At 37.2% G+C, this 24,931-nt stretch overlaps 1 protein-coding gene across 5 annotated transcripts in view; it reads left to right on the top strand.

Annotated features, from left to right (window-relative positions):
* Positions 1-24,931, top strand: part of cep120 (centrosomal protein 120) — a 96,811-nt gene that overhangs the window by 61,070 nt on the left and 10,810 nt on the right. For all 5 annotated transcript variants that reach the window (XM_069893397.1, XM_069893417.1, XM_069893406.1 and 2 more), the window contains 4 exons: positions 1,784-1,876; positions 13,742-13,903; positions 16,251-16,373; positions 24,409-24,507. In XM_069893397.1, coding sequence (XP_069749498.1) covers positions 1,784-1,876; positions 13,742-13,903; positions 16,251-16,373; positions 24,409-24,507 — 477 coding nt within the window. The remainder of the gene's footprint in view (positions 1-1,783; positions 1,877-13,741; positions 13,904-16,250; positions 16,374-24,408; positions 24,508-24,931) is intronic.

The raw sequence follows: 24,931 nt of genomic DNA on the forward strand, positions 1-24,931 counted from the left end.
CTCTGCGCTGCCTGCCTGCCTAATGGCCACAGGAGTCCTCTGCATTGCCTGCCTATTCCACTTCCATCTCCTAACGGTTACTCCCAACATTTTGGGGGGAGGGGAGTGACGATTTCTATCACTACGTCTGCTCTGAATGAACGAGAGTTTATCTTGAGCCAAACCCTCGTGAGTCTCACTCGTACCCTGAACCACACACACACTGATTGTTCCGCTTGATCTCCCCCTCTTTATTTGTCACTGCCCCTTATCTTTATTACTTCTTCTACCAATCACCATTCTATTTAACCCTGAACTTGCCCTCATCTCAAACTGGTTCCCAACATTCACACACTACCAAGACCCTCACTCCTCCTCTTCCAGCAACACCCCCAAAATGAATTGCACGAGGCTCAATATTCATCCTCCACTTGATTATTGTCGAAACCATCTGTGAATAAAAATTATTCAACACATCAGGAGTTGGGAAATTTGTTCAATTTCCAAGACATTGCTATTAGAGTTCATCAGGGTCGCGTCCTTGGTCTTCATTTCCTTCAGCAATGATCTTTCTTCAGTCGTCAAATCAACAAGCAGTTTGCAGATGATTGAATAATGTTGTCCATTTGCAACTCCTTGGAAAATGAAAGAATTAGTGTCTAGGTGTTGCTGAGCATGCACACCATTCAGGCATAGACTAGCCAGCAGTAAGTAACATTTGCAACATGGATTCTAGGGAATGCCATTTTATGTAATGATTCTCAACGTGAACATCCAAGGGGAGGCAAACTTGACCAAAAGCTCAGGGTGGCACAGTTCGTATATATGCTAACCTTGCTGTAGCCTCACAGCTTCAGTGACCCTTGTTCAATCCTGACCTCTGAAATTTGGTTTTTTTTTCCTTTCATAGTGAGAGTTGCCAGGTTAATTGGCAACTATTACATGCAGGTGAATGGTAGAATATGGAAGACAGTTGATGGGAATGTGGAAAGAATTGAATGGAATTTGTGTAAAAGAGGGCTTAATAGTTGGTGCATTGTTAGTGGGCTGAAGGGCCTGTTTCCATACTCTTGACTTGTATGGACCAGACACAAACATGGAGGCTGCAGAAATTAGTCAAAATCTAGTCCATTGCTGTGATTGATATTCCTCCTGACACCTCAAGCCTTCCCACTATCCACAAGATACGAGTCAGGAATGTTCTCCACTTCGACAAGTGTAGCTCCCAACAGTAGTTGTGAACCTTGATGCTTTCCAGGATAAAACACACTTGACATTTTATTAATTGCCTTAAGTATGCACTCCTTTCACCATCCAGTGTACTTTGGCTTCATTGTTGACAAGTTATAAAATTTGTTGAGGTTGCCTTCCCAATTTACTCAGAACTCTATTACCAGGAAGTTGAGGTATAGTGGTTACATGGGAACACTGTCAGTTGCAAGATTTTAATGCCGATTTTAATTTTAGAGGTCAAGCTATCTTGAGCTCTAAAGGTATTAATGCTGTATCTAATTCTTGTGATACCTGACAGAAGACACTGGGAATAAAATCACCAGGATAGAAATAGTTCAAGGAGACAATTCCCCACCACCTTAAGGACTAAGAGGGATGGTCAATAAACATTAGTGTTGTCAGGTGACAAATGTATTCTGTAATTGTATTAACCATTAATAATTGAAATTGCATGAATCAAATTCTGATTAAATGTGTTTGATTTCGTAGAGGATGGAAATGTTTTGTGGATTGTATTTTCGATTGGAGAGGAATTGTAGATTTTAGATCTGCATGTCTTCATTGGTGACAGGTGGTTGAATATGCTGCGCTTGAAGAACAACTACAAAAAACATTGGCAGATTTGGAAAAAAGAGAGCGCCACCTTACGAATGGTGAAATGGAGGTAAATATGCTTAAAACTCATCTCTGCACTCCTGAAGGCCATAAATTTTAGATTTAGTTGAAATATTTTTAGCTGTTATGATCATAGTGGAGCTATACGATTTCAGAATTTGAATTTGTATTGTTTATTGTCACAAGTACGTAGACAGAGTAAAGAGCTTTCTTTTGCATGCTGTCCAGGCAAGCAAATCCATACTTTACAGCTGCTGGTGCAATAATAAAGCTAAAGTTCAGGATGTAATGTTGCAAAGTGCAGGGAATGAAGTGCAGTTAACATAGTAGAAGGGCATCATCATTTTCCACACTGAATTACAGCAGGAAATAAGTTATCCTGTTCACATGAACAAGTTATTCTGTTCACATGAAGGGGACAGTTGGTGTCTATTCTCACCAATGTCGAGCAACCCTCATTGGGAGCACTGGATGCAGAAAGTGACCCCTACAAATTCACAGGTTCATTGTTCACTTGGAAGAACTATTTGTGCACAGAATAGTGGTGAGGGAGGAGATGCGTTGAGCACTTATTGTGGTTACAAGGGAAGGTGCAAAGGTGGGAAGGGATGAGGAGTCGCAGAGGGAGCGGTTAGTATGGAAAGCAAGGTGGGGAAAATGCATCTGTTAGGATTCTGATATGGTGGTGTAAATTGTGGAGTATGATGGGTTAGGACGAGGGGAACAGTCGAGAGGAAGCTAAGTTTTCTGAAGAATGAGGATGTCTCAAATATCCTGGAATGACAAGTCTCATTGTAGAAGCAGATAAGGCGTCAACGGAGGAATTGAGAGAAGGGAATAGAATCCTGACAGGAGATGGGTGGAGTGAAGATGATGTGGGAGATAATGGACTTATGAAAGATGGCTGATGGTTTGTCTTCTGAAATGGAGACAGATCAAGAAAGAGAAGAGAGTTACCAGAGATGGACCAAGTGAATTTGATGTCAGAGTGCAAGTTGGATAAAGTTGGTGAGCTCATCATTGGTTCAGGTGGCACCACCAATATGGTCATCAGTGTAACAGATAAACTTGAGCCTTCACTCTGTTGGCTTGCAGCATGGATCCAATGAAAAGACATGCATTGCTGGGACCATTGTGAGTACCAATAGCTATACCTTTGATCTGGAGAAACTGGGTGAGCCAGTGAGCCAAACAGAAGTGATGTATTGGGGCCTCTGGGACAGGTAATGTGTTGATGGTATTTTAGAAGCACAATCTTTAAGTTGGCCAGAATTAAGTCTCTGGCAATGACGAACAAAAGCCTCGGTTGGGCGACACCATTTCAAGGCTTTGCAGCTTGTAGTCCATTAAGCGTTAACTTCATGTCTAAATCTGGTGGGAAGGTAAATGCTGTCAGGATAGCTGAGATGAATTCCCGCAGCAGTTAAAAGGAATGGCATTTCAACAACAGATATTCCAGGCCCAGAGAGTAGGAACTTGCCAAGACTACCACGTCCTCGCTTGTGCAGTCTATCTGATGAATTGAGAAGCTCTCCATTTATACCTGAGGAACAATGATTAGGAGTTGAGTAGTGGCATTAAAAGTGATCATTATTCAAAATCTATTTTTCTTCCTGATTTGTTTTTGATAATGTATTTATTGCCCTACAAATTGTCCAATATATGTAACCACTGAAATTCTTGCTACAGCCGAACAGGTATTTTGTAAATTTAAAAAAACTACTAAAGTTTAGATTGTATAAATTAATGAGATAATAAATCCAAAAGATAATAAATATTCACAATTACCATTGCGCCAGAAACTATAATCGTTCAGAAAGTCCTTTATGTGGTATCAGAGTAGTTTATGATTAAGCTAGTAGGGGAAGGTTCAAGACTCTGATAGCCATTGCAAAGAAACTGTTCATGAACCTCGAAATACTACACTTCAGCCGCCTTCCAGAACTGAAAAAGGTTGTGACCAGGGGACGAAGAGTAGTGTGCGCTGTCCCAACAACTATCGCCCAGCAGCACTAACTTCTACAGCGATTAAATGCTTTGAGAAGTTGGTCACGGTCAGAATTAACAGGTACCTAAGCAAAGACCTGGACCTGCTGCAGTTCACCCTGCCATCACTATCACTCTACAGCAGATGCAATATTGCTGGCTCACCTCAAAAACAGCAACCCATACATACGGCTGCTCTTCATTGGCTACAGCTCTGCCTTCAATACCATTATTTCCTCAGTGCTGGTCAAGAAACTACAACCTCTAGGCCTCTGTACCCACCCCCCCCCCCCCACCTGCAACTGGACTCTTTCTCATTGGAAGACCACAGTCAGTACAAATTGGAAACAATGTCTCCTCCTCACTGTTTATCAACACAGGCGCACACCAAGAATATGTGCTTATCCCACTGCTCTACTCATTATACACCCATGACTGTGTAGCCAGGCCACTTCCAAAGCCATCTACAAGTTTGCCGATGACACCACCGTGGTCGGCAAAATCACAAACGGCAATGAGGAAGTGTACAGGAGGGAGATAGATCAGCTCCTTGAATGGTGTTACGACAACAACCTTGTGCTCAACATCAGCAAAACCAAGGAGATGATTGTGGACTTCAGGAGGAAGTTTGGAGAACACGACCCAGTCCTCAACGAGGGCTCAGTAATGGAGAGGGTCAAGAACTTCAAATTCCTGGATGTCAACATCTCTGAGGATCTGTCCTGGAGCCTCCAAGTTGATGCAATCACAAAGAAGGCTTGCCAGGGGCTTTACTTTGTGAGGTGTCTGAGGAGGTTCGGTATGTCACTGAAGACTCTCATAAACTTCTACAGGTGTCCCATGGAGAGCATTCTGGATGGTTGTATCACTGGACAAGAAAAAACTCCAGAGGTTTGTTAACTCAGCCTGTGACATCACCGACACCAGACTTCACTCCATCGAGTTCATTTACATGAGGCAGTGGCTTAAAAAATTAGCCTCTATCCTCAAAAACGCCCCCCACCCAGGCCATGCCCTCTTCACTCTGCTACCATTGGGGATAAAGGTGCAGAAGCCTAAAGACGAGCACTCAACAAGCATGAGGACAGCTTCTTCCCCACTGCCATCAGATTCCTGAATGATCAATGAACCAAAGACACTGCCTTACTTTTTATGCACTATTATTTTTATTTTTTAAGACGATTTTCATATGAATGTTTGCACTATGATACTGCTGCAAAACACCAAATGTCATTACTTATTCATCAAAATAAATTCTGATTGTGAAGAGTAGGGAACTAAGCACACAACTTTGGGGTGCCCCTATGTTGATGGTCCATGACGAGAACAGGATGTTTCAGAACTGCATTGATTTGGGGCTGCCAATAAGGAGCATCTAGTTGCAGGGGCTTTGCAATGCCATCCTCAACCTCTTTGTGTATGAACCCCTTTGGGACTCTGCTCAAAATTTATTGGCTCCCTTCCCTGTGAAGCAGTCAAGTTTTGGATTCTTTCATTCTTCTCTCCTACAAACTATATAAAAAAAACCACAAAATATTCATGTTATGTGAGGTGAAAAGAAAGCGAGGCTTTTACTTGAATATGTTGTGGCACTTGGGGGTGGTGGTTGGCGAGGGCCCCCTTCGCAAATTTCAATCTTAAAGTAGGATTGCTTTCTTAGATGTTGAAAACTAAACTGTGCACAAGTTTGGGAGGTTGAAGTGGGGGGGCAAGGGATGGAAAATGAATGAACTGCGAGAGACTTTGGGTGGAGTAAGAAAGGAACTTTTCCCTGAAATGGGGAAAAATCTATGTTCATACCATTGAGTTCAAGCAGTGTACAAGGAGCTGTTCAACCAGTTTGGGTTTGGCTTCCTCAGCAGTCGAGGTGAGCAAGAAAGATTGATTGTTCTGTCAAATTGTATTGAGAAGCTCAAATTGGCCATTGCAGTCAGAGCGTAGCTGGGTCCAAACAATTTTAATGACTCTGAGCATGTTATAATTGGAACTTAGCAACCAGGAGGTTTTCCTTCAGCTTTTCTTCCTCCTAATACAGCTCTTTGTAAAGATTCAAACTTGTATATTAATATGTTTTGAGATATTCCAAGCCTTAATGTTGTATTTAAAATCGAGGAAAAAGTTGATTTGCCAAAAGAAAAATCATATAAACTGTATTTGCCTGTTATTTCATCAGACATCATAATTAATTCATAGATTGTGTAACAGTTCGGTGTTGTGTATTGGCCTCTGTGTTGTGTGGTTTTATGTTAAAAAGTGACAGCTTGCCTTAGAGAGCCAAGGTGAAGGTGGACTGCTGAGAGAGTGGGAGACGGACTGAGCATGTGCAGAAAATGATCTAAAAATTTCTGGACTTGGATAATAAACCAGCGGCCCAGAGCATGAGTCATGGTCTGGAAGACAGTTTAGAATGTTGGGATTTCAAAAAGGATGAACATTCTAGACCAAGCCAGTGGTTCCTCTCTCTACAAGCAACACAAGAAGACAACTTCAAATTTTGTGCTCTCTCTCTCTCAAAGATCTTTTGGCTTCAGTTTACCAAACAAACTGAATTTTGTTTATGATCTTTGCTTCGCTTGAGATCAAAGTTTTTGTGAGTCTTGTGTGTTTTGTGTCTAAGTTTTTCTGTGGGCTGGTTGGAAATATAACTTAGACTTTAATTACATATGTTATATTTAGGCTTGGGAATTTATTAGTTTTACACTGTTATAGAAATTTGCATAGTAACCAGTGGGCATTGTTATAAAAGGGGGGACTTTGAATTAAAGTTTGAAGGTGAATTTTTGTTAATAAAGTAATTGTTCATCTTTACCCCTGTGTGATATGCCTTCTTTGTGGTTGCTGGTTTGATCTTGTAATACAATTTGTTTGGGATCAAACCAATTTGGAAGCTTTAGGGGCGATTTACTTGTGCTTAATTATCAGTCGTCTGAGTTTGACTCGACCTCCAGCTTGAAATTAAAAATAAACAGTGAGTGTATAAATCACCAGCAGAAAAACCAGCAACTATGAATATTGACCAGTTCATAACGAACCCTTCAGTGGTTAATTTTAAAATGGCTAAAGAGTCAGAACTGATGGTTGTAGTTGGCAAGTTAAAACTTCTTACAGTAAGAACTCGGATGAAAAGGAAGGAAGTTGCCTGAAAGATTGTTAAGCACGATGTAGGAAAGGGGGTATTTAAAGAAGCTGCATTAGAACAGTTTCCGAAGGAGAAAACTTCAGAGGAAGTAAAGTTGGCTTTGAGAAAACTAGAGTTAGAGGAAAAAAGAGAGGCAGAAAGGAAAGCCGAACAGGAAGCAGTAAGGCAGGCAGAAATGGAAGAAAGAGCAGCCGCAAGGGAGGAGAGGGAGAAAGAACAGAAGCATGAGGTAGAACTAGCTAAATTAAAGCTGACCCTAACACAAGGAGAGGGAGAAGCCCAAAACCCACAAGCTGGTCAGGAGGAAATGTTTCTGGACAGTAGCAAAGTGAGGTTAGTTCCTCCATTTGAGGAAGCTGAAATAGGCCAGTATTTTCAGCATTTTGAAAAAGTAGCTGTAAATGTAAAATGGCCACCAGTAGTGGTCACTCCTGCTACAAAGTGTTCTTAAAGGGAAAGCCCAACAGGTGTATTTGTGTCTCACGATACAACAAGCAGTTGATTACGAATTTGTAAAGCAGGCTATACTCTGATCTTATGAACTAATCCCAGAATCTTATAGACAAAAGTTCAGGAATTTAAAAAAAGCAGCAACCTAATCTGACCTGGATTTTGCTTATAGGAAGGTTGTGTGTTTTGATCGGTGGTGTGCTGCAATAAAAGTAGAAAATAACTTTGATTTATTGAGGAAAATCATTCTGATTGAGGAGATTAAAAATTGTGTTCCTGACAATATTCAAGTGTATTTGGTAGAGAAAAATATAAAAACTTGGCAAGAATTGGCTAAATTCACAGAGGAATATGCTTTAACCCACCAATCTAAGTGGACACCAGGGAAAACTTTTCAAAGGAATACTGCTGATAATCCAAGTAGAGTAGAAAGAAAATCTAGAAGTGAGGATAAAGGAAGAGAGGAAGAGAAATGGGTGAAGGAAAAGTTTTCAAGTGTTATTTGCCACTATTGTAAGAAGGCAGGGCACATATTAGCAAATTGAACTGTACTGAAAAGGAAGAAGAGAAAGGGGTGGTACCAACTGCCTGTGTTCAGAGTGAGAAAGTTAGGGATATTTTTAAACCATTCATGACTGAAGGTTTAATTTCAGTTAAAGAAGGATCCAATCAAGTGCCAGTTAAAATGCTGTGGGATACTGGACCAGCCGAATCGCTTGTATTAAGCAACTTTTTGAATTTTGGTGAGGAGACCGATACTGGAGATATGAATTTAATTAAAGGTGTTAATGGTGAAGCAGAGCCTATACCTTGCATAGAATAGTGATGAAATCAGACTTGGTTAATGGCTCAGTTACGATGGGGATAAGATCAAATCTGCCGGTGGATGGAGTTTCTCTTTTGTTAGGAAATGATTTAGCAGAGGGTAAAGTCATACCTGCGGTGAAACTCACAAGTAAGCCATTGTTTTATGAGTCTGAAAAGGATTTGGAAATCTACCCTGTGTGTGCCATTACTAGAGGCACGTCTTGAAAAAAGGTAGAGATAGAGAAAGTCTGTAGTGGAGGCATGCATTGAGGACAAACCTAAGGATCCAGCTTTGCTGTTGTCAAGAGAAGAATTAATAGCTAGACAAAAGCATGATCCTGATCTTGCTGAAATAACAGATAAGATTCTGCCTAACCAGGAAATTGAAACTCTGCCAGTAGGTTACTTTGTTCAAGAAGGAATATTGATGAGAAAGTGGAGACTACAAGTGATACCTGCCAGTGAAAACTGGGCAGTAGTAAGGCAAGTTGTAATTCCCAAAACTTAAAGGAATGAAATATTAAAGTTGGCTCATAGTACACCTTTAGGAGGTCATCTTGGAGTGAAAAATACGGTAGAAAAGATAAGGAAACAGTTTTATTGGCCGAAATTAAGAAAGGATGTTGTGAACTTTTGTAGAACCTGTCACAGTTGTCAACTGGTGGGCAAGCCTAATTAAGGACCACCAGTGACACCTTTACACACACCCCTATTTTTGGGGAGCCCTTCTAAAAAGTGATAGCCCATTGCCAAAAACCAAAGCAGGAAATGAATATTTGTTAACACTCATGTGCACAGCTTCAAGGTGTCCAGAGGCTATTCCCCTGAGAAACATTAAATTGAAGACGATTGTGAAGGCTGTGCAAAAATTTTCACGCTGTTTGGCCTACCAAGGCAAATTCAATCGGGCCAAGGGAGTAATTTTATGTCAGGATTATTTCAACAGGTGGTGTATGAATTGGGAATCCATCAAATTGTGTAATCTGCTTATCATCCTGAAAGTCAAGGAGCCTTGGAAAGGTTCCATTTAACTGTGAAAAATATGATAAGAGCTTGTTGCATGGAAAATAAAAAGGATTGGGATGAAGGAATCCATTTGTTATTGTTTGCTGTTAGAGAGGCAACTCAGGAGTCTCTTGGCTTTAGTCCATTTGAGTTGGTGTTTGGTCATGAAATCAGGGGTGCATTACTATTGTTGAAGGAACAGTGGATACATAATGATATACAATCAAATCTGTTGGATTATGTTTTCAAATTTAAAAACAGATTACATCAGGCTTGCAAGATGGCAAGGAAAAGTTTAAAAACAGCATAGGGAAAAATGAAAATTCGGTAAGATCAAAAAGCAAAAATTAGGGACATTAAACCTGGCGACAAAGTATTGGTTTTGTTTCCAACGCAGTCAAACCCTTTGAGAATTCCGTTTTCAGGACCATATAAGGTGAAATCAAATATTAACTAGGTCACCTATGTCATTGAGACACCTGAGAAAATGACTGAAGAGGAGACTAGGATTCCAGCCAAGGTGCTAGTTATAGTGGAAAGTAAGGAGGAGATAAGTTTTGTGGAAGTTCATGGAGCACAGAATGTGATAAGCCCCAGGCTGGAAAATTCTATAGTTTTGCAAAACTTTGACACCAAATTAATTCATTTGACTAAATCAGAAAGGGTAGAAATGAAGACATTACTTATGAAATTTAAGGATATTTTCCCAGATGTTCCAAGAAGAACTACTGTGGATTGTCATGATGTGGAGGTCAGTGATGCTAAGCCTATTAAGCAGCATCCTTACAGAGTTAATCAGGAAAAGAGCAGATTGTTGGATCAAGAGGTGGATTATATGCTCAAAAATGACATCATCTGAAAATCAAGGTCAAATTGGAGTTCACCCTGTGTTCCAGTGCCTAAACCAGATTGCTCAATTAGGTTTTGTATAGATTATCGAAAGGTAAACATGGTGACAAAGACTGATGCGTTCCCTATTCCCAGAATAGATGATTGTATAAATAAGGTGGGGAACGCTAAATTTCTTACAAAGATTGATCTCTTAAAAGGATACTGGTGTGTTCCTTTGACAGAAAAGGCAGGGAGATTTCTGCATTTGTTACACCTTCGGGATTGTATGAGTATAATGTTATGCCTTTCGGGATGAGAAATGTACCTGGCACATTTCAGAAAATAATTAATGTTGTAATTCAGGGTTTAGAGCACACACATGCCTATATCGATGATTTAGTAATTAGTACGGATACATGGGAAGAACACATTGAATTGGAGCAGTTATTTCACAGACTGGTGGAAGCACACCTCACAGTGAATTTGCACAAGAGTGAGTTTGGACATACCACTGTAATTTATCTGGGTTATGTGGTAGGACAGGGACATGTGGCACCGACATTTGGAGCAAAAGTATTGGCTATCACTGCATTCCCTATCCAAGTTAATAAGAAAGCTCTTCGGATATTTCTAGATATTATTGGCTACTATTGTAGATTTTGTAAAAACTTTGCAGAAATTGCACTCCCATTAACAAAACTACTTGGAAAGAAAGAAAAATTTATCTGGTCAGATGCATGCCAGGAAGCGTTTCTTAAGTTAAGGACCATTTTGTGCCATCAGCCTGTACTTGTGTTCCCTAATGCCAGAGATGAAGCAGTTGGTGCTGTACTGTTACAGAAGAAGGATGGTGATGGAGTAGAATATTCTATTTCGTACTTCTCGAAAAAGTTTATTGACCATCAACAAAATTACTCGACTATTGAGAAGGAGCTATTAGTGCTTGTTTTAGCGTTGCAACATTTTGATGTGTATATTTGCACTGTTTAAAAACCGTTAATAATATATACTGATCATAATCCATTAGTTTTTCTGTCTAAAATGCAAAATAAGAAGACAGTTATTGAATTAGACCTTACTATTACAAGAGTATGATTTAATTATTACACCCATAAATGGGATGGAAAATGTAATAACAGATTGTTTGTCAAGATGTTAATCTGAGTAGATGTGAATCTAATCACATATTTATTGTAAAAAAAATGGAGAGTTTATTTTACAATACTTCCATTAATTGTTAAAAATTTGTTGTTGTGGACCAAATTTATTTTTTAGCAGGGGAGGTGTTATAGAGTTCTGTGTTGTGTATTGGCCTATGTGTTGTCTAGTTTTATGTTAAAAAGTGACAGTTTGCCTTAGACAAGTTGAAGGTGGACTGCTGAGAGAGTGGGAGAAGTACTGAGCATGTGCAGAAAATGATCTAAATATTTCAGGACTTGGATGATAAACCACCATTGGGGGTGCTGTGGAGTGGAAGGCGGCCCAGAGCATGAGACATGTTCTGGAGGACAGTTTAGAATGTTGGGATTTCAAAAAGGCAGCCAGAAGGAAAAGCAACACAAGACAAGTTCGAATTTTGTGCTCTCTCTCTCTCTCAAAGATCTTTTGGCTTCAGTTTACCAAACAAACTGAATTTTGTTTATGATCTTTGCTTCGCTTGAGATCAAAGTTTTTGTGAGTCTTGTGTGTTTTGTGTCTAAGTTTTTCTGTGGGCTGGTTGGAAATATAACTTAGACTCTATTTACATATGTTATATTTAGGCTTGGGAATTTATTAGTTTTACACTGTTATAGAAATTTGCATAGTAACCAGTGGGCATTGTTATAAAAGGGGGGACTTTGAATTAAAGTTTGAAGGTGAATTTTTGTTAATAAAGTAATTGTTCGTCTTTACCCCTGTGTGATATGCCTTCTTTGTGTTTGCTGATTTGATCTTGTAAAAATTGTCACTTGACTCTTGTGTGAAAATTGTTTAGAATGTGAACATAATTTGAGATGCAAGGCAGAAGTTTGCATGCAATACACAAATGTGCTGCAAAACTCAGCAGGTCACATAGCATCCATAGTCAAGGTAACCTTTCCTTCCTATGGTATAAGCATAAACAGCCAGATACCTGAATGAAAAAGGGCTGGGGCAGGAGAGGAGGTTGCACGGAAACAATGGTCAACTGGGATAAATGGGTTTGTGGATCTGGGGAAGGAGGTAGAACCGAGCAGTGCAGGGTTGGGAAACAATGAGGTTAGAGGTTTGTGGTTCTGGGGTAGGAGGTAGAACCGAGCAGTGCAGGGTTGGGAAACAATGAGGTTACAGGTTTATGCAGAAATAATGGGTCGACAATCATATTGGAATGTTGTCAACACCACATTCCCATGTTGTGATTTCTTAAAAAGATGTTTAAAAAAGAAATATCAAATCTTTATATTGTTAACCAATCAATATTACAAGTATTTAAGTTTATTTTCACCTTTCAGAAAGCTTGTACATTTATCACAATACATGGGGGAAACTAAGCCTTCAAAGTTCTACCTTTTTGATCAATTTACATTTACTTTTTGATAAATGACGTCTTTGGTTTCAAGTTTTGAAAAACAATTTCAGTTGTTTCAATTGTTCATGTACAGATATTCAATACTTTAATCACACTTAAATTTAATGTTTCAAAATTGGAATTATTTTTGCTGTTCTGAGCAAAGTAATTTTTTGAAGAAATCTGATGATTCATTCAAAACTGCCTCCAGGTGCATCATCATTTTGAAATAATAATAGTATTCAAATCTTCAGTTTAAAAACCTGCCTAAAGTGCCAGTTGAATTCATTGCTACTTTACCATATGCTTTTGTCACTGAACACTGGGATTTACCACCGAATCAATGCCTGAGAGTTATTCTTGCATCTTGCTTAAGATGACTTTCATCAACTCATTCAAATTGTATCGACTCTGATGCCTGTATCCCATTGGCTTGTTTACTTCACCCACTTTTACTCTACTTTCAAACCTCAAATTCTTCCCTTTAGCAGGCAGTAGATTTTAAAATTGGATCCTTGTTTTCAAATGTTTCCATGGTTTTCTCCTTAACCTAATTCCAACAGTTCTAAAGCCCTTAAATCTATGGTTTCCTCAATTTTGACCTCTTGTACATTAACTCCATCTTTAGCAGCTATAGTTTGAGCAAGAATTAACTATTTCTTGATGTTTACCTAAGATGCTGGGCAAGAAAGCCACAGGATGTTTCTAGTTTTCAACTATCTGTAGTTTTATTATTGTTTTTACCAGCTTTCAATAATGGAATAGCAAAAACTTTTCAAATGCTGAAATCTGTAAGATAAGTGGAAACAGACTTTTCTGATTAAAATATACTATTCTCATTCTACAGATGATGCTCAACCTGACTATACCCAGTGTTTTCTCTTTTTGATTATTGTTGTATTCAGTATTTCAATTACAGTTGCAATTTTGAGGAGAATGTGGCTCAGGCTATTTCTTGTATGCTTTGTGGGGAAATGGGAGAATAGCAACCAGTATTTGGACAATAGTTTGAATTTGGGATTGTAATTTTATGCTTTTCGTACTTTGGAAAGGTTTTAACGAACCATTTGGGCTTATGTGGGCAAGCTGCATATCACATGTTCTTGTTTGTCATTTTTTGTTTGTTGGAGGACTTTCAGAATAAAATCTTGATTATATTCTATCTGAAGCTCCAGAGGTTACGGAAAGAACTGCAGGATGATCACGATCGCAACTTGCGAGAAATGCAAGACACTACACGACGCTCCACTGCAGATGCTGCTCATCAGGTAGAATTGGAAAGGTTGAAACTACACCAGTTGCAAGACGATAAGTTGCATTTACAGCAGCAGGTAAGGAAAGTAATTGCTTACCAAAGGTCAATTTTTTAAAAATTGTGTTCATCCAATTTGTCAAAATATAATTCTTTTGTGGCATTTATGCCTTTGTCTTGTAATAATTCTTGGATGTATTATTTTGGCTTTTTTTTAAAAACATCTATGTCACATTACTTCCCCTTGTATTAAAAAATCATTTGCTGTGGAGTTCTTTCATTCTGCTTTTTTTTTTACTACTAGATCTCACTATTCCAACATGCACCTTCTTGGCTTCCATACATTTGACTTATTCAGTTTCTCCAAGACTGTTGTTTGTCTCTAACTCCACAATTTTTGGACATGGCTGCACTCCTCCACTTCTGGCCTTTTGTCATCAATGAATTTATTTTCCTTCAGTTTTGTCAGCTGCTATGGCTCCAAGCTCTGGAACATGTCTTAGTTCCTGTCCTTCTGCTTCTAACATCTCCTTAAGTATTGCCTCTTTGACCAAGCTTTAAAAAAAATCCTTGCTGCTTGGAAAAAATTTGCTCTGGTAAAGATGTGGCATTAATATGTTTTGTCCAAATCTCTCTGGAAGGTTTCATTTACTTGGCCTATGGCTTGATGTTAATAGCCTGGTGTCAGGTGTCCATTGTCTGATATCCCCCAAGATTTTCTCATTTTCATTGCCTGTCTTATTAAAAGTTAATACTTAGAATACCAGAGTGACGTCCTTGAATGTGGGTTTATAGATACTTTTTAAGGATAAAGTTAATTAAAATAAAATTACATTTGTTCTCAGTTTCTCCCAAGAAATGGTTAAAGAGGCAGCATTCTTGGAGTTCCCATCCCATTCATGATTATCAATGGAGATGATGTGCTTGTATCATGAGTTCAGTGTTGAATTCAGTTGTCATAATTCTAAGTTTTTGTCGTCTTACAGCATGGAATCATTCTTTTTGACTCCCTGACTCTATGCATGCCATCCAATAACCAGTTATACTAATAATTTTCTGTTCAGAGACCTATGTTTAAGGTCCTAGGCCATAATTGGAAGAGTAAAGACATTTTCACGCCGAAAGATTATTGGTGATCAAATTAACGTTTTAGTTGAAGACACTTTGTTGAAACCACGTAATTAGTTAATATTAGAAAACCTTAACAAATATCCATTAAATATTAATTATCCTGTTTGTAATGGTCAGGCAACATCTTTGGAACAAGGAAAAGATGCGATGAATCAATTAAATTCTAATTATTCCATTAAAAATGTATTCATTGAAGCAAAGCTTTCCACTATTGTTTATCAACCAGATCACATGCTTTTTATGTTCCTGCATAGTTATTTTTTCATGGGATTTATTTGAGTTTATAATTTAGAAATTAAGGTCTTCACATGCCCTTGCTTAAGTTTTTGTTACCAAATTGCTCTATTGGGTAACCAAGTTACATTTTATTGCATTGACTGTCAGTTTATTATGCCATTTTGGCATTGGGTAATAAAATTTCAAACTGTTCATCGAGTACTTTTTTAAAAATTAAATTCTAGTTGTTTTGGAGCATTTGTGATCCTTTATGTATTCACCTGAAGTTGAATAATTTGCTGTAACTTATTGAAGTTCACTTTACAACTCCATTACTATTTTAAATAATGTTCCTTTGTACATTATGGGAAAGCATGGGAGCAAAGCAGCAATTTTTGATTATCTAACCTTAAAAATTTAATTAAATTTTGGTAATTCAATTTCCAATAGTTTTCTGGAAACTTGTTTTTTACCTCTGCAAACTGCATTCATTTTCATTTAATTCTTAATTATTGCACAAAGTTCAAAAGCAGGCTCTATTTTTCTGGAATTCATTGTGTAGATTATGAAATGAGGATTTTACAATCAATAAATTGTTTATGCATCTTTAAATTATTGCTCATCTTCTGGCTCAGAAACCATTTTTAATTTCCTAGAAGTATAATATGAAATCTAAGTTTTTAGCCTATTAACTGGACTTTATGATTAAGTTGCAATCAGGAACTGTCCTTATAAATGTTAAAGTGGTAATAATGTATAAACAAGCAGAAAAGTGTTAACTGAATAGATGGAAAAATAATGATCTGCTACAGAAGGATTAGCCTGTTATGTGTCGCTGCTTTGTATCGCTGCCTGCTTTGTCAGCAGGATGTAAACAATGACATTATTCACTCATTTTTAAACCAGAGCTTGATCAGTGTTCAGATTTCTTGCTGTTGTCTGCATGTCCTTTAGTTGAGTTAAAAGTCCATTTATTTTAAATGTGAATTTTTGGAGCATCTGTTTAGTGTCTATTGGATAAGCTGACTTCCTTTGGTTTCTTGAAAGTTTTTTTTTCCACTTCCATGAACTCAATCCAGCTCCATGAAGCTGAACAGAAGTACAGACTGCTGGAGAAAGAGTTCCATCAGTACAAGGAGCAGCAGAACAACAAGCCTGAAATTCGACTTCAATCAGAGATCAATCTACTAACTCTAGAAAAGGTAGATTGAAATTGGATGTCAACAATTATATTTCAAGATTTTTGTTCATGCATTTTTCTTCCATTTTAGGTTATAATGAACTGCATATCAATGAGCATGCCTACCTTTCAGATTAATTCACTCTCCTACACTCATTCTGTCATTGCACCTAGCTTTTAAGACCATGCTGCTCCTTCCATTGTATTGGTGCATGATTTCCACAAAGTGAATTGAACTTTGATCAGAAACAAGGTGTAGCCAATAAAACTATGATTGCTTAATGGCCTTCTGACAAATCATGTTCCAAGGCCTTTTATACTGACTCTAATAATCAAAAACAATTTGGAGAAAAACAGAAAAAATGGTATAATTCAATAAATTGATATAAGCGGTTACATAGAATAAATAAAACTGTCCATATAACCTGAACATAAATAAATTGTAACTCCTTAATTTGTTTTTAAAATAATTTTAAATCTTATTTAAAGCATTAACAACTGGTTCTATTCAATAAAACTTGTTCCACAAAATATCAATTTTTGGTCAGTTAGAGTAGTTGAGAAAATAATTGAAATAACCACAAGTGATTAAATATTTGGACACTTACTGAGCAATTAAAATGTTGCCTTTCTGGAAATGTACAAACATTGATATGACTTTTCCAATTGTATTGATGGGAATGAAAGTCACAATCATGATTTTGGATTTGTTTTCAGACACCGACTGATGTTTTGTTGGTTAATTGGTATATTTTAGTGGCATGGGCTTTTGGACCAGTGGGGCCTGTTACAATGCGGTATCTCCAAGTTAACATTAAATTGAAGATGGTGAATCTGCAGTGATCTTTTAAAATAACTGTTTCATTTAAATTACTGTTTAAAGCTAGAATTGTGAAAGAATGCTACTTTGAAATAATTGCTTTGTATTTCAGACAAAAAGTATCTGTCAAATTTGCCAAATAGATTGGTTCAGCAAACAGAATTCAGTTATTTTCTTTTCAATAATTTAATGACTCACTCAGAATGAAAGTTTTGAAGTTTCAGAATACAGATCCTTGTTAACAAATCAAATACATTTGCTGCTACCTGAGATTTTTTGAGTCAGACTATTTGTTTCAGTAAATATTTTGCATCTGATACTTGTCTGGCATTTCTAGAATATAAGAAATTATTTTGCATGAACATTTAAAAAGAAACAGATCATATCACTCCAACCAAAAATATGTTGTTTTTTAGATACAAAAAAAATTCTTCTTTCCTTTCTTTAATTTCCAGCTCACTTCAGTATTTTAAAAGTGAACATGTTATTTCTTGAACAAGCTATTTTTACAGCTGTCATTTTTCTTCAAGAACCATGATTGATTCTTCCACTGTTCCCTTGGTGTTTTATTTTTAAATCTCAACTACATGCTTTTGTTCTTGTCCTAAGGCTACCATTTAGCCATTATTTACCTTTTTTTGGATACATTGTACATGATTTGTGCACTGAATGGTAGGGCTGCAAAGATTGTGTGGAAAGGCACCTTGGAGTATAGGTGTATTGTTTCTCAAAAGAAGTATCACAAGTCAACAGGATGATGAAGAAAGTGGCACTCTTGCCTTAGGACATTGAGTACAGGAGCAGGGGCATCATATCACAAATGTACAAGACATGGGTGAGACTAGTTTTGGTTGCCCAGCAATTTGAATAATGTCATTAAGCTGGAAATGGTGCAGAAAAAATTCGCAAGGGCATTGTCAGGATGACGATTTTGAGTTGAATAGCTGCGACCTTTCTCCCAAGAGGGGGCTCCTTTATAAAATCATAGAGTCATACTTTTTCTCAGGGTCATGATGTCTGAAACATGAGCATCGGTTTAAGATGAGGGGGGGGGGGGAGATTTAAAGGGGACTTGAAAGACACCTTTTCCACACAGTGTTAGGTATATGGAATGAGGTGCAAGAATTGGAACAATAGCAATGTTTAAAAAGACATTGAGGGACAGATACATAAATCGAAAAGGTTAGAGGTACATTCACCAAATGCAAACAAATGGGACTAGTTAAAGTTGACTATTTAGTTGGCATGGACAAGCTGGGCCTGAAGAGCTGTGAGGGTCACATACCTTTGTGATGCAGTTCCAGTGCTTACCTGTGTCTTTGGTGACTGGATTGCATCAACAAGATTACAAGAAAAAGGAATGGAAGCAGACCATTTGGCCTATCGAGTCTGCTCCGTGAAAACTCCCTGAGCTAAATTGTTCTCACTTCTAGTTCCAAATTCCAGCCTTGTCCCAATATCCCATGACTAATTAGATAACTATCAATTTCCCCAATGATCCTGCCTCCACATCTGCATGTGGCAACAAATTCCACAAATCCACTACCCTCTGGCTAAAGAAATTTCTCCTCAGCTCTGTTGTAAATTGGTACTTTTTAATTCTGTGACTGTGTCTTCTTGTTCTGGAATCACCCAACCGGGGAAACATCATATTTACATCTACTCTGTCCAATCCATTCATTATTCAAAATGTTTCTCTGAGATCCCCTCTCATTGTTCTATATTCTAATGAATAGAGTCCAAGAGTCGCTAGGTGTTCCTCATATGTTATCCTTCTCATTCCCGGAATCATTCTGGTAAACCTCCTCTGTACCCTCCCCAACCTTGCTATATCCTTTCTAAGATGTGGGGCCCAAAACTGCACACATTACTCCAAATGAGGTCTCACCAGTGCCCAATAGAGTCTCATCAACACCTCTTTATTCTTATACACAATCCCCATTGAAACAAGTGCCAACAGAGCATTTGCCTTCTTTACCGCTGATCCAACCTGGCAGTCAACTTATCCTACACGAGGACCCCTGATCCCTTTGTACTTCTGAGGTTTGAATTTTGTCCCCATCCAAATAATCCGACCATTTATTTCCTCTACCAAAATGCACAACTGTACATTTCTCAACATTATATCTCATTTGTCATTTCTTCAACCATTCTCCTAAGCTGTCCATTCTCTCTGCAAGCTTTTGATTTCTTCTACACTTCATTCTCTTCCTCCTATCTTGGTGTCATTTGCAAACTTGGCCATGAAACCATTTAGTTCACAATCTAAATCATCAATATACATTGTAAAAAGAAGCGATCCCAACACGGACCCCAATAGAACACCACTAGTAACAGGCAACCAACCAGAATAGGATCCCTTTATTCCCACCCTTTGCTTCCTGCCTATCAGCCAATCCTCCACCCAATCGATTATTTTTCCATTAATTCCATGTGCTCTCATCTTATTAAGCAGCCTCTTATGCGGCACCTTATCGAAGGCCTTTTGAAAATCCAAATACACTATATCCACAACCTCTCCCTTGTCCACCCTACTTGAGATTTCCTCAAAAACCTCCATTAGGTTGGTCAGGCAGGATCTTCCCTTCATGAAACCCATGCTGGCTTGGACCTCTCATGCCATGCACCTTGAAGTACTCCATAACCTCATCCTTGAGGTTCAATTCCAATATCTCTCCAACTACTGAAGTCAGACTAATAGATCTATAATTTCCTTTTTTCTGCCTCCTTCCTTTCTTAAACAGCAGAACTATATTTACGACCTGCCAATCCTTGGGAACCGTGCCTGAGTCTATTGATTTCTGGAAAATCAATTCCAATGCCTCTACAATCTCCAAGGCCGTCTCCTTCAGAACCCATGGGTGCACCTCATCTCGTCCTGGAGACTTATCTACTTTTAGACCATTCATCTTACTAAGTACTATCTCTCTTGTAATCCTGACTGTACTTAATTTTATTCCCAGAGACCTTTGAATATCAAGTATATTGCTAATGTCCTCCACAGTGAAGACTAACGCAAACTATCCATTTAGTTCCTCCACCATCTCTTTGTTACCCATTATAATTTCTCCAGCTTCATTTTCAATCAGCTCTATATCTACCCTTGTCTCTCTTTTACTTTTTATGTATTTGAAGAAACTCTTCATAGTCTTTTGTAATTCGTATTTTCTTTCCTAATTACTTTCTTTGTCTCTCTCTGTTTTTAAAAATTTCCCAGTGCTCTGCTTTTCCAGTAATTTTTTCTACCCTTTTGCTTTTGATTTTAGCTTTAACCTTTCTTGTTAGCAACATGTGTCTCATTTTACCATTCATAATTTTCCTTTTCCTTGGAATATATCTATCCTGTGCTTTCTTTATTTCTTGTAGAAATAGCAACCAATTCTGTTCTGCTGTCCCCCATCTATTCAACTTGGGCCAGTTCCTCTCTCATCCCACTGTAATTCCCTTTGTTCCGTTAAAATATTGGCGCACTTGATATCATTTTTTCCCTTTCAAATTGGAAACTGAACTCTATCATGTTGTGATCACTACTTCCTTAGGGCTCCACAACCTTTAAATCCCTAATCACCTCAGGTTCATTACACATCACCTCGTCCAAAACCACTGATTCTCTGGTGGGCTGATTGACTAGCTGTTCCAAAAAGCCATCCTTTAGGCATTCTATAAACCCTTTCTCCTGAGATCCTGTACCTTCCTGACCTTCCCAATCCCCTTTCATATTCAAATCTCCCATAATTATCTTGACCTCCCTTTGACACACTTTTTCTATTTCCAATTGCATCTCACAGTCCACGTCCCGGCTGGTGTTGGGGGGGGGGGGGGAGGGGGGGGGGAGTCTGTATATTACAGCTAGTAAGGTCTTTTTACCCATGCCATTTCTTTTTTTTTTAAACTTTATTTAAAATTTTATAACATGAATAACATATAGGATTACATTAAAAAAAAATTAAGAATAAAGTAATAAAATTACAATACAATATCAGTAATCTAAATAAACTATACCCTTCCCAATAATTATTACACATTAATAACCCAACTCAAATTAGTCCTTTCCCCCCAAAATAAAGAGTGAAGAATTAATAAAGTTAATAATATATGTGAGAAAAAAACCCACTTACAAAAAAAAACCAAAAACATTAAAATACTAACAAAAAGAAAAGTAATTAATACTAAGATATCAGACTTAAAAAACATATTTAAATCAAACTTAATGCATATATTTAACAAACGGAGTTAAGATGAAACATATATTTAACTCAAACTTAATATAAAAAAATTAGTAAAGTTTGTAACATTATCTATCAAAAATTCTTAAACAATAATCAATTCTTAAAAAAAAAGTAGCATGAAAAAAAGATGAAAAAAACTTTCTCTATCGAGATAAACCTTCACCAAATATCAACTAACTTCACATCTATCATCATATTAGTCACATAAACCACCATCTTAAAACAAAATTCAAACCTCATTAAGCATTGTACAATTCAATTTTAGTACTCTTCCACCATTTTTCCCTTTTACTCTTGAATAGTTATCCAATAAAAGCTCCAATACCACATTTAAATATCCCCAATCATTACGTTAAAATTCAGATAGCCAAATAATAAAAACACATCTACAACGAAATCTATATCTTCAACAAATGGAGCATAAACCACAAACAAAATTCAAGCCTCATTAAGAATTGTACAATTCAATTTATAATTTTCACCATTATTCCCTTCGTTCTATAACTAAAATAGCAAAATAATATACACCAGAATTACCACTCCTTTCGCTTTAAAGTTAAAGAAAAAATATAAAAAAAAACATCCATCCCATTCACATTTAAATTTCAGATATTCCTTATCTACTGAATAAACTTTACAAAAAAAACCACATCAATTTTTAGTTTTTTAAACAATCAAATACTTTATGCTTTTTTTTTATATTAAACAAAAAAAAACCCTTCAACCTTTAATCTAATAGTACAAAAAAAAGGAAAAACAATGGGTAGGAGGTTAAAAATACCCCCTCCCGTCTAAACTGCGCAATGCGGTAACTCCCAAAAAAAAATGGGTGTGAGATAACTCACACGTAGCAGATGACTTTCAGGAAATAGTGCCTATCCAGTTCTCTCCCCCAACTCTCACTTCATCTTAAACTAACATCATCATTATTTAATATCCCTTTTTTTAAAAAAAAATTAGAAAAAAAAAGAACAACTCTTCTTTTAATCAGCTCCAACTGCCAAGTCACCATTACAACCATTCCTTCTTGGAGCACGGCTCTTTTCTTCCATCTCTTGTCTCCTTAGAGATCGCGGCGGACTATGTCTCTGTTGAAACTGAGTAATTGGCAGCTCTTGAGCAAATGCTATAGCTTCCTTTGGAGAATCAAAGAACTTTAGTTGGCAACCATCTTGAAAAACCTTCAAAACAGCTGGATATCTAAAGGTTGCCCTGTAACCTTTCTTCCACAACAACTCTTTAGCAGGATTGAATTCCCATCATTGGAACATAACTTCTTGACTCAAATCCGCAAAGAAGAAAACTCGATTATTTTGAATCATCAAGGGTGATTTTCTCTGTTGTGCATTAAGTAAGACCCACTTCTGACATGAAAGTCAATTTGGTTTTTTGAATAATTGAATGCCAGATCCTATTTGAAATGTCATTAACTGAGTCGTTGCTGGAAGGGGCATGCTATTTTACTTACCTGTGGGGGGGGATTCCAGTGCAGTGTCAGTCATGAGGAAAATAGGAGAGTGAACTCCAAACTGAGGAATCAGGAGGGAAATCCACCAATGAATCACATAAGTTTTCTTTGTGCAGTAGGAATTATACATGATTATGGTATGTTCATCAAAATTTAGGCTGAAACAGAGCTAATTTTATCATGTTCATCAGGAGTTTGTGTGATATCAGAAATCCTGGCAAATTTTTACAGATGTGTGGTGGAAAGTGTACTACAGGCTGCATCACAATCTGGTATGGGGACACTAATATCACTGAGCGTAAAGCCCTGGAAAAGGTAGTGGGCATTGCCCAGGAGATCACAGGCAAATCCCTCCCCACTATCGAGAACACCTATGGGGAACACTGCTGTCCGAGCACCAGTAATCATCAACGATCCACATCACCCAGCACATGCTCTAATCTTGCTGCTGCCATCGATCAGGAAAGCAGTATAGATGCTACAAGACTCGTGCCACCAGGTTCAAGAACAGCTGTTACCCCTCCATCATCAAACTCCTCAACAACAAATTCAATCAGAGACGAGATTTCAAGACTCTTGCTTTTGCACTTTATTGATTTTTTTTAAAATTCTCTCCGTATTGCATTTTATTTACATTTGTTACCTGTTTCCAGTTCTTTATTTGTTTACATGTGTATGTTGATTAGTTTTTTTCTGCACTACCAATAAATGGTAATCTGTCTCGCTGGCAGGAAAGAGAATCTCAGGGTTATATGTGATGCCATGTATGTACTCTGACAATAAAGCTGAAATCTAAAAAGAGTTGAAACTGACTTTAGCATTTTACAGAGAAACCAAATAATGCTATTCTACAGACTTAGATCTTTATCTAGCTTTCAGGTATAGCATCATTTTAAACCTTGATATTGTTTTTGGTATGAAAGAAATTTCCAGATTTTACAGAAAACATTTAAAAGAGCTTTAAGAATATAGTTTGATTTAATTTATGAACAAGCTGGCTGGAAGAAGCCTATAACCCTCCTTTCGACATTAACTTTATTTTACTTCAATTAAATCTGCATTATTCTGACACTTACGATTTCTCTCTGTTTAGTTTCCAAATCTTTTTCAAAAATGAAAAACTATATTATTGGATTATCAATATTTCATTACTTATCTCTGGTCTGTTCCATCCACTTTATTTATATCTCAGAAGCCAAATATTTTAATACTTTCAATTTTCTACTGATGTTCTTTTAAGTAGATTTCCAAATAGTTTGTTTTCCAACTTTATCAGTTCTTGAAATAAACAATAACGAATCTGGAATGCTAATATTTAGAGTTTCAAGTATATATGAAACTTTTGCCTTTGTTGTCTGAAATTACAAGAAATATATTTCATTTGAAATGAATGTTAGGCATAAGTACTAGATGAAATAAAAAGAAACTGAATTTTTTGCAAATTAGTTATTATTGACAAGAGATATTGAGGCATCCTCCATGAAGACTTCTCTTTGTGACAAAATTAAACATCTCTATTTAATCTGCACTTTTTAAACAGGTGGAACTTGAAAGGAAATTGGATTCAGCTACAAAATCCAAACTTCATTATAAGCATCAATGGGGTCGAGCTTTAAAAGAGTTGGCACGTCTGAAACAGGTAATAGATCTGTCATTTCTTTCAATGGAAATATCTGTCAACTGTGTATGTGATCATTTCGGAGTTCCCCATTTGAAATTAAAACTGTATTTTTAAATGAAACTATTACATTATGTTCCATTAGTATCTTTTGTTAACTTTCAGATTTATTAAACATGAATGCTAAAAGTAACCAACTGTGATTTCTTTTCCTATGACTTAATTATGCATTAGATGCCAAACAAAGCAGGCATGATTTGTTTTTTTTTCAGTTTACAGTATAGCTTCACATATCAATTAAACTGTAAAAAAAAAGTTTATCCTGAACATCATTATTTGCCATTTAAATTTGAACTGTTGCAATAAGTAACTGACGAAGATGATTTTCAGGTTTCGGGATTTATTCGGAGGCTTCTTTTTTGAATTTACAGGAAAAAGTACAATT

Source organism: Narcine bancroftii, chromosome 1, assembly GCF_036971445.1.
Source record: "Narcine bancroftii isolate sNarBan1 chromosome 1, sNarBan1.hap1, whole genome shotgun sequence".
Classification (NCBI taxonomy): domain Eukaryota; kingdom Metazoa; phylum Chordata; class Chondrichthyes; order Torpediniformes; family Narcinidae; genus Narcine; species Narcine bancroftii.